The 10,880-nt window shown below is 41.2% G+C and overlaps 1 protein-coding gene across 2 annotated transcripts in view; it reads right to left on the bottom strand.

Annotated features, from left to right (window-relative positions):
- Positions 1-304: 304 nt before the first annotated feature.
- Positions 305-10,880, bottom strand: part of LOC308401839 (protein CASP-like) — a 61,623-nt gene continuing 51,047 nt past the window's right edge. The window contains exons 15-22 of one of the 2 annotated variants that reach the window (XM_080890287.1): positions 4,184-4,387; positions 2,313-2,425; positions 2,093-2,209; positions 1,872-1,955; positions 1,566-1,622; positions 1,398-1,478; positions 1,238-1,302; positions 305-1,134 (exon numbers count right to left, since the gene is read on the bottom strand). In XM_080890287.1, coding sequence (XP_080746413.1) covers positions 1,086-1,134; positions 1,238-1,302; positions 1,398-1,478; positions 1,566-1,622; positions 1,872-1,955; positions 2,093-2,209; positions 2,313-2,425; positions 4,184-4,387 — 770 coding nt within the window. In that variant the 3' untranslated portion in view covers positions 305-1,085. Of the gene's footprint in view, positions 1,135-1,237; positions 1,303-1,397; positions 1,479-1,565; positions 1,623-1,871; positions 1,956-2,092; positions 2,210-2,312; positions 2,426-4,183; positions 4,388-4,410; positions 10,686-10,880 lie in introns of those variants that run through there. The other variant, XM_080890286.1, reaches the window with a different exon arrangement.

Below are 10,880 nucleotides of genomic sequence, written 5' to 3'. Positions count from 1 at the left end.
ACACAGCACATAAGCAGACTTAAGCTTGATTTTGAGTTCTGTGTAAGATCTAGGTCCGAACTTGCTACGTAACCAGAGAGCAATTAGCCAAAGGTTTCTTCCTGTCAAAAGGCACTTTTTCCTTCCCACTGTCCCACTTCTCCTTTCTCTGGATTATTATAGAGTCTTTACCCTACAACATAAAGCAGGCAACTGTTAATGTGATTTAAGGTTATATAAATAAAACTGAATGGATTTGTATGTATATTATCTTCAGCTATCTCACACACCACAAGATGAAGATAAAATGAGACTACAAAAGAAATTGCTGTATAGTCTTTATTGTAATAGATGTGCAATGACAGAAAGGGAGAAGAAAGCAGGTAAACACGCACAATGACGTTGAGTATTAGGATCACAGACTCAGTAACCTTTAGTCTATTACTGCATCACTCAGCCGAGAAGAAAACGGTCTCCTAATAACAAACAACAGTAACAAACCATTAAAACTAGTACCTACCAATCACTTATTACTCCCATTAATTATTCGAAATAGAGCAAAAAGGAATGAAAAAATCTTAACTACTGTATGTGTTGTTCCACCACCAGGATCTGCTCAAAAATCCTTCTATATAACTTCAAGCTGTGCTTTTACCCACCAATCAAACTTAATGTTAATGTCTTAATGTTAAACCCCCCCAACCTAAACTTACATCTTCAGTTCCAGTTAAACACACCGCACAAACAAAAAAAAGAATAAGGAGTATCGTGGTCCCTTCAGTCCCGAAAGGTAAAGAAGAACTTCATTAAACCTGCTTTAAATAGCACATGTCTCATATATACTGTTAATGATTGACTTTCAGTATTGTATTATCTAATAAACGTCAGATTATGGTTTTGTATATCACCTGCAACTTACCAATCATCAAGTAATCAAGCAACCCTTTAATTTACAGTTCACAGCCCTAAACTGCCCCCTAGTGGTGAAATTAGCTACTGCAGGAAGAATAAAGGAGCTTTAATAAAGGTAAACTTCTCTAAGGAACATGCATGCTGCTCAGTGTTGATGTCACCGATGCCATGTCATGATGTCACCGTGGGTCGGCTTAAAGGTTTGGGTCGTTCTCATGGAAACGGTGGATGTGGTCAGCGTACCTGAGACAAACAGCGAAGCACTCGTAAGGGTCAAATAAAACATCGCATTTATCTGCTGCATTATGTGACGAGCTTCTGAGTCCGCTGCAGGAGGCACACTCACTTTTTCGCACAGAAAGCTGAGCAGTCTCTGCCAATGCTCTCGCTCCAAGCGGTCTTATACAGCACCTGAAAATAATCACAGGTGACAGGTGAGTCCTGTTCCTCTGAAGCTGCAGATGTACCTACCGGAGGAGGCCACGCGGTACTGAAAGCAAACCTACCAAGAAGACCAAACAGTGCAGGAACAGAGTGTAGAAGAAAGCAATGGTCCTGGCCATCTTGTTGGAGAGAATCACACGTCCCTGAGAGACGCAAACAACCGGAGAGTGAGATGAGAAGTTCACACGGACACACAGAAGACGCGTCTGATGTTTGATTCAGATTCTTACCAGGCCCAGAGTTGCTTTATCCCAGGGGCTGAGGCTGAGGTATCGGCGCTGACGCTCCTGAAAACACACCGCACAGAACTATGACGACATCTCCCGGCAGCACGTGTGAATATAAAATCTAGAGTTGATTTATTTTATGATAAAACAACTGTTTGTGGAATATTAATCCATGTTCTTCTTCACCTGTTTAGACATCACTCTGCATTTAGTCATTATTTATTATCGCTATCTCATAAAACAAAGAAACTCCTCTAAGAAATGACAGCGTTTAACATTTTTATTTGATCTCAAGTGTGTGACTTTCACCCTCTTGCTGAAGGAAGCAAACGGATCCAGTCTTTCCTCGTACTGGGAGGAGTAACGCATCACGGTGTCGTCGCTGCCTCCAGCCTGCAGCAGGGAGGAAACACAAGAGGGAGGGGAGACCGATCCAAATTAAGCATTCATCAGCCACTGAAACACCCAAACTGGGTTTATTTTGTGCCAGCAAACCAAACTGGACATCAGAAAGAATCTCTCAGACATACTCTGCCTGGGTAGCTCTGCAGAAATTTGATTTTCTCATAGAGTTTGATGTTGTCCGCTCTAAGGCTGTCCAGTTCATTCTGCAGGGCCTGCATGGTCTGCTGCATGGAGCGACTCTCCTACAGGCATCAGAGGGAACAAAGGGAAGAGGAATTAGCCCTCCAGCGAAAGAGACACATGAATATACGTGTGTGTGCGCGTGCATATGTGTGTGTGACTCACAGCTTCCAGCTCCTGGTTGCGAGAGCGGAACCTCTCCCTTTGGCTGGAGATGATGGAGAGCAGCGAGTCCATCTGGCCCTGAGGAAGCTCAGGCTGGGCGCTCACACCTGAACCTGCAGATAAAGCAGCACTTACATGCCGGGAATCTTTTCCTCTATTTGCATGGCTAACGTTTCAGATCAGACAGAGGCGAGTGAGGTTTATTTGATTATTAAGATAGACAGCGCTCAACTCACCAGACCCTCAGGTTTTAACTGACACACGAAAGAAAAGCACTCGAACGCCTCTAATCAGGTGAGAATCCAAAAAACAGACAAACCCCCTGCGGAGCATCCTTCAGCACATTTATCTGACTTCAATTAGAGAAGCTGTGCTAAAGACAAACTTCAGTATCAAAGCTGGGTGAATAATTCGGTTTACGAGGCGTGCCAGCGGTAGGCTTAGAAGGGAAAAACATTAAACTAATAATTTGTCATTTTTTGACACGTAGAATAGAAATTTAAGGCAACAGATGAGCCAGTGCCAACAGGCATGTGAATGCAGATTTACCATCAGTGATCTGTAACGACTCTTTTCTTAATTTGGAGTCTTCTTCCCTTTTTCTCCGCTCTGCTCATGGTTTTGAAATGTGATAATTGACTCCAATAACACTGAACATTGAATATTATCTCTCCATCCTTTGCTTTATCTGTGCGTTAATGAAAGCAGAGGTAACATTAGCATTAAAATGTGTTTGAAAAATAAATGTAAGGTGTCATAAAAAGGCGAAAGTGCCTGCTGGCTGCGAAATATGCAAACAGGAAACATTAAGTGTTGTTGTTTTTTTTCCTCGGGTGGCTGTAATTTTTATGCACTTCCACATCTCGTCTACCGTGAGCTGCGTTTTCAGGCAGAAAGCTGTTGAGAGGCGGCTCATTCACACGCATGAAAAATGTGCGCAGCTTTCTATTTGACTTTTAAGGACTCAACTATACATTTATGTGACGTTGTGAAATATAAGTGTTTTGTAGCGTGCATGTCAGCCGCCTTCTACTACAGCTTATTACAGTTTTATTACACAGGTGTTGTGAGGATTATGAAAAGCTCCTTGGCTGCAAATAACCCTGGAAATATACAAATTACATTATTAGACCACCATCCACTGTAAGGTTTATGCCACTGCTGCCTTATATTAACTGTACTGTAATGACCAAAATCTTGTTTTATGTTTCATGTTTTTTTATGGTTAATCAAAATAATATATTTAATGCTAAAACAGGTTTTTTTTCCTCCATAAATTTAATTTTATTTCCAATCATTTCAATTTTCAAATTAGTTTTACAAAAAAGATGAAAAAACAAACAAACAAACAAACAGTAAACCACATATTATCATTATTATTATCATAATTTAACTTAGATGCAGTCATTTATTTGCTTATTTCTCAGAAAAGTCCTATTTGGGTATAAAACCATGAATTCAGTCTGTTGTTTGCCAAATAAGTCATCTCATTTTTAGTTTCTGACCATTTCTACAATCTCTATATTTATTGGGGGTTTTAATGGTCTAATAAATGTGGTTTTTTGATTTTATGGTAAATGGTAAAGTTGTTTCACAGTGACTCTTTATTTTGAGCATTTCTGCACAAAACATTTGCAATATTTTTTTATTGCAAATTAATATTTTTTTTAAGTTTTTTAAATCCTTTGTCCTTTCCAACGATTTCTAAACAGTTTGATATTGTCACCACTTTGATCATAAATTAAACTGCGGGGCCACTTTATGGCTAAAGGTGGCGTTTCGTTTTGGGATGACATGTGAGGAATCCAAATAACAAACAAACACATCATGATCAAACATCATCAACTTTCCATTTCATCCCGGCGACCTACCGATAAAGGTCGCAGAGGCCTCTTTGATCGGCTCGGGGATGTTGCCCATGTTGCTGACCTCTGACCCGTCTGCATCGGGGCGCGGCAGGGAGGACATGGCTTGGACGGTGCTCAGGTCGTGCTCCAGCTTCAGGATCAGCTCCTTCTGCTCGGCGCTGGTACGCACCGCGGCTGCAAACTCCACCTGCAGCTCAGAGTAACGTCCTGAAGACAGACAACAACTTTAAGACCATCTCTGATTCAAAAAACTTCCCAACTGTAGACTTTAAAAAAAAAATTTATAATAAAACATAACCCAACATAACTCACCTGTAGCTGCTGATAAAAGGCAGAAGCAGTCCAAAACATCTGTGAAAGCCCTTTTCTTTGTTTCTAACAAGCTCAACTGATCTCTTTCTCTGAGAATACTTCTTTTACAGAGTGAACGCGGAACAGAAAAACAGCCACAGCACACTTTTAGTATTTGTATAAAAGAGATTTACTTCAATTATCACACCTAGGGTGCATGTGAATAATAATGATGATGAATCAAATGTCAATCATAACAAATACATTGTGAACATTTCATACAGTGATATTGCTTTTCAATGTTGTAGAAGGGACTGTTTTACAGTGCTGAGAACAAACAACATGATACGTTTAGTAAATAGAAAGATAAAGAAACAATGATACATGAGGAAAAACAAACCAAAGGGAGGGAGACCGTGAAGGAGTTAAAAAGCATCTCAGGAGTGACGGAAGTGCGGAGAGGGACGGGGAAGGAGAGAGGGGGTAGGAAACGACTTTCAAAAAACATCTTGACCATCCCTTTACAGTCATGCATCCTTTTGTACTACAACACACACGTACGCGCACGCACACACTCATTAAAAAAATAAGCATTGGGAGAAAGTGATGAGAATTATTACTTTCACGTTGTTGATGACATGTTGGGGGGAGGGAAAAAAAAAATCAAAGAAAAAAAAAGAACAATACTCTGAACTTGCTAAAGCCTCAACAAGCATCTTAAAGCTTTCCAAAAGGGGAGGGAAGAGGTTAGGGTGGGGGTAGATGGGGAGGAGGTTGGGGGTGGGTGGGTGAAGATCTCCCCAGGTCATTTTGGTTGTCAGACTACACTGTGGTTTAAGCTATGGGTGAACTGAAGCGACGACACTAGCAATGTACAGGGGTAAAAAAAAAAAAAATGCAACATTTTAAAAAGTCAGCGACCTTTTTCCAACAGAAGAGGATAACTAACGTCACTATTTGGCTTTTTGCTTCCTCTTTTTTTTTTTTTTTTTTTTTTGTTTGTTTAAATCTTAAGTCTTGTACTGAATGAAATGTTTTTTATCCCGGAGCCGATCTCCGAGGCTTAAGCGTGAAAGACGACGGGGAAATGATTTTAAGACTTAAAACAATAACAAAAGCCATGTGAGTAAAGTTAAAAGGGGGTTAAGGGAGGGGGGGGGGGGGGTTTAAAACATGAGTGTATTGTGCTGTATTATGTGTGTATGTATTACTGAGTGTGCTATGCATACAGCACCGCTGATTCAGAAAGTGTTTCCTTACAAAAACCCACTTCATAAGATATATTTTAAAAGTATTACAAAAAACATCTGAGGTCTCTCTCTCTCTCTCTCTCTCTCTTATTTTTTTTTCTTCTTTTTTTCTCCTGAATATGGTGACCAGTGCTGCTGTTCGGGCTTCCATTACAACTAAAAACATGTCAAATGAACAACCACTACTTCAACAGATCATACAGTAAAGCTTTACGACTTCAGAAAACATGATATGATATACAGCATCTGTTACACCTTTACAATGTTATTCAACAGTGTATAGAATCATCTGATTTAAATTTGTAGAAAAATATCTGTGGATCATGGAAAAGTCCTGAATCATCCCTTCTCTCCTCCTGCCTTCAAAACAAAAGCATACCGTGACAATAGTGAATTAATAGCTACTCCATCGACCGTATTTACACGTCTCTCTCTTTTTTTTCCTCCAAATAACCATCAGAATTGGCACGTGTCATTATCAATACCTGTAGTGCCGTTTATCAATGTCACAGCAAACCTGACACAAACAGAAAAATACAAAAAATGCCCTATGAATAAATTCAGTGTTATTACAGTGTATGCCATTTCTGCATGCTTCCTCCTTCATTCAATGCTCTGGCCTTTTTCGCTGCTAGTCAGTTTATATACAACGTAAGTAATGCATTGTGGGGAAAAAATAAACAAACAAACAAACAAATTAGTTTGTAAATAAAACCCTCTCCGGAGAGCTGATGGAAGTCGAGTTTAAAGTACCGTGAGAAACAAATTTCAGGTCAGGACGCGAGATGCATCGCGAACGAATCGGGGGGAATCCTCTACATCTAATGACATCACTAGTTTGGTGCCCTGCTTGGCAGTTAAAGGCACAAATCTGATGATCTCACACGGTTCGGGTGAGCGGATGGATCAGGCTATTACAAAAAAAAAAAGAAAATAATTACTGATGGGTTAAGTGCTCATACTTTACAGTAGCTATTCATCACCATAAAACAAACACACTGTGGCTGTCCAGTCCAAGCGGTCCCAACAGAAGGCAGTATCACTATTCAGCGCGCAGCAGGGGACAGATGTCTCACATCAGTCGACGGCAGGGAGAGCCGACGTTTGGGCGATTATTTTTTAACAACAGACGCTTTGGAAAGTCCGATTTAAACTTTTGACGGGCTGCCGCCTTATCTCGAGTATACGCTGAGGGGAAAGTGGGAGGCTATAAAAAAAACGTTGGGATTTGTGAATAGAAAACAACACGTTTGATACTCATGATATCTACACCTGCACAGGACGACGGCCCGCCTGTCACACAGTCATCTGTAGTTTGAAATAAGGGTTGGCTGGACAGAAACTCAGTTTAATCACATAGAAAACATGGGTACAGCTATCTTATGATTCTTTTTTGTTGTTGTTTTTAGTGTTACAATGTGGATAAGCATCTGTGCTTGGTTTACAACCACTTTTTTCTTTTTTTTCTTTTTTTTTTAAAGGCATACACTTCCCAGGATCCCGGGATCGTACTCTTGTTGTAGTGTTTACAGACCCTGTCCTGGTAAGTCTTACAAAGATCTTAATAAGTGCTTCGTTACTAACTGCAATAGAAATTCTGCATAATCATAGGCTGGCTATCTCTGCTCGATCTGGCGTAGCACACCTGCTAGCTGGTACACTTCTCTAATCTCAATTTGGCAGATATGACCTCTTTCAAGTTAACATGCGTTCGTATGTTTAGGTAATTTCACTTGACCTATTTGACAAAGTGTATAATTTGGACCAGTTAATTAAGTTAATGTGATTAATGAGTGGGCAAGGTCTACATCTAAAGAAAGCTGCGTGCCCTGCCGAGCAGTAGTGTTGGGCTTGCCCAGGAAAAGAAAAAAAAGGAAGGACAAAAAAAACAAACAAACAAACAAACAAACAAACAAACAAATATTATTGGAGGATAGAAAACAGGAAAACAGATATGCTATCATATATTCACTGATCTTGATATGTCCTTTGATTCTCTAGCTAGCAGTTTCTTTTTGTGTGTGTGTGAGCATAACAGTTGTGGTAAGAGCTTTTTATGCTTACGGGAGCATGAACTGTAGCAAAACACATCTTTCAAAAGCTATTGAAATGACACTAACCTTTAGGATTCATGAATATACAAACAAATGAGAACTAGTACATCTTTGTAAATATTAACCAATACTGCCGGCAGTCTATACGTCTAATAAAAATGTTACTTGCCCTCAGGAACAGTATAATCCCTTAAAAAATAGACAACTCAAATGATAAGACATTAAATGAAAAATACAGCACCTATAAATAAGCGGAATAAAAACCAAACTATAAATGCAAAATAGCAATAAAACCAAGCTACAGTAAATCATAGTATTACACTACTTTGTGAGAAGATTAATGTAATGGTAACGCATCAAACAGCTTAAAGAAGGGTGTCAGTTGTGCACTAGTAGTGTGTGCAAGATACGAAATATGACCCCACTCATCAGAAACACTGAACACTCGAGTCTCACGCACGCTTTGTGCACACGCATGTATTGACGACAGGCGTGCGTGCACATGCATCCACGCAAACTCTCACGCACGCACACAAACACACAAACAAAGGGGAGGCAGTGGGCTGACAGGCACTGAGGGCTTGTGTGGGACAGGGAGGAGGTGATATGCCTTATAATTTGTAGTGTATACAGTAGAATTCAATGCAAAAAAGACTTACATCCCTGGATACAGGAGAGACTGGAGGAGAGTGGTAACTACTCACACCAGGGTTGGGGCGAATTCACCAGCAGAAGTTTCTGCACGCTGCAATTCATTTGCTTAAAAAAAAAAAAAAAAATACCCATTTTCCATCAAGAATTTCATTATTGACAAATCGATCGATCGATCGGTCCAATTCCGAGTGAACTGACCTCAACCCTGACTTACATGCAGGCAAATAACAAATGCACACAGACACATACGTACACACACTCTTCCTGATTTGGCCTATAAAAAGATGTGTGTTTGTGAACAGAGAAAATTTTGTCGGTGGTGCGGACATACACGCACACACGCGCACACACACACAAACACACCCACCCAGCAGGTCCAGTGCTGGGCAAAGTTGTGACGTGCACAACCAAAAACAACGAGAGACACGTATAGTATCACCATGTCAGACAGCTACAGTACTACGTGAATTCATTGTATGTCAACAATGCAACATTATTCCATTCTAAGGTTGTTGTTTCTTTCTTTCTTTTTTTAAACAGTAACTTGTTATTCTTGTCTTTTCTGTTCTTATTTTGTACTAATTAAAAATGTTTCCTAAAATTCCCTATTTTTGTACTCTTTAGAGTCAATAGACTGTGCAATCTCTTATTGGCAACCAAATTGCAATATTTAAAAACAAAACAAAGAAAAAACAGATCATCCTTCATCCTAAAAAGAAGGGTTTAAGGAGGCAAAAAGAGGGGTCCTTCTTTCCTTCCTTCCTCTTCAGATGAGTGTGTGTATTTTGTGAGGAATTACACATCCTTCTGGCCATCACATGGCTGTCAGCAGGATAGGATATGGGACACAACAGGTCAAAGTTCATCGTTCTTACACCAGTAACCATGGCAGCTCAGCCAGCAGGCCTTCAACTACCCTCTTAAGAGTGTAGGAGTGAGATTAAAAAAATGAAAACATGCTGCCATTGAGAAGAGAATACACATACACACCATTTCTTTTTTTTTCCTCTTTTTTCTGGGTGTGTATACACTCTCGCACACACACACAGGTGCACACTGACACAACCCCTAACATACAAACACACGCACACACACGCAGTGAGTGAAAAAGGCAAAGGGTTTGTAACAGTCACTCTACAGTGTGAAAAATGAGGCATCTCACTGAGTGAGGGGAGGTTTGTGGACACTTGGGAGGTGAGAAGAAGAGCGGAAAAAAATCTCCTTTAAGAAAGTGAGAGTTCTTGTAAGAGAGTTCCTGTCTCTATCTATCATCTATCAGTGTCTATCACTGTGACAGCTGCTGTGTCAGGCCTTGCCTGTGTTACTGAGTCCAGGTTTCAACCCCAGCTGTGGGTCAGACCCCAGCTCAGGACTAACCAGTCTGGTGCACCAGTGGCTGGTGATAGGGGGAGGTACAGCAGGGCCAGAGGCCAGCAGGACGGCTAAGTGCTTTTCTCAGTACAAAAACAAAACGCAGTTTTTAAAAACAAAAACAAACAAAAAAACCAGGAGAAACAATTAAGTTCTCTTATTTTGTTCTTCTACGTATTCAGTAAATCTTCTTTTTAAGGGTTTTGCCAACCACTCTTTGTTTCTTTCCTCTTTTTGGAAAGCTTCTACGTAATAAAAATGGCTGCTGAGCTTGACTTTGGCTGTGTCCACTCTCCAACTGGAACAGAGCAGGAGGGGTCCAAGGTTAGAGGTCGTGAGGTTATGAGACGAGAAGGATGAAGGATGATCAGGGGGAGCTAGAACTCCCACTCTGAGGGATCCTCTTTGCTGGCAGCCTTCTCCAGCCTGTGGATGATGTTATTGAGATTGGCTGCTTTCTTCTTGCGCAGATTGTTGTCCCTGGGGTTCCTGGCAGGGCCAGAGGCTGGGATGTTAGTACTAGAGGCAGAGCTACTGGAGGATGCCTCTGTGAGGCTGAAAAGCCCCAGTCCACCCTGTCCACCGCTGGAGCCCGGCCCGGCCAAGCCTGTGGCGGTGCAGTCTAACTGGGCAGGGGAATTATTAGAGCCCCCTGCCTCAGACTCAGCCTCCATGTCGTGGTCTTTGCATGCTCCTCTGTGATCCTCCAAGCCAATGCCCAGAGATTGGCGTGTCTCCACTGTGCCCTCAGATTCCGTCCCATCGCAGCTGTCCCCTTCTCCTGATTTGGACCCACGGAGGGAAGGCGATCCCGCTTCGCTGCCAGGCCCTACCCCTCCAGCTGCCTGGATCTCCTCTATGAAGAGCTCTCGCCGAATACGTGACCTAAGAGGGAAACATGAGTTCAGTCACGCTAATTAAATCCTGAAATTCAATTTGTGGAATACAATACACTCTACTAATGTCAAAATATTTTCGATGAACAGGGAACAGCTTACGCATTTGGACTAACAGTGCAACAAAAACACAATGTGATCTGGCAGAGTCGTACACAAAGATTTAGACAATTCATTTATCCGC

This window comes from Rhamphochromis sp. 'chilingali' (assembly GCF_963969265.1).
Source record: "Rhamphochromis sp. 'chilingali' genome assembly, chromosome: 8".
Lineage (NCBI taxonomy): Eukaryota > Metazoa > Chordata > Actinopteri > Cichliformes > Cichlidae > Rhamphochromis > Rhamphochromis sp. 'chilingali'.
This window is presented reverse-complemented; position numbering and strand designations above follow the sequence as displayed.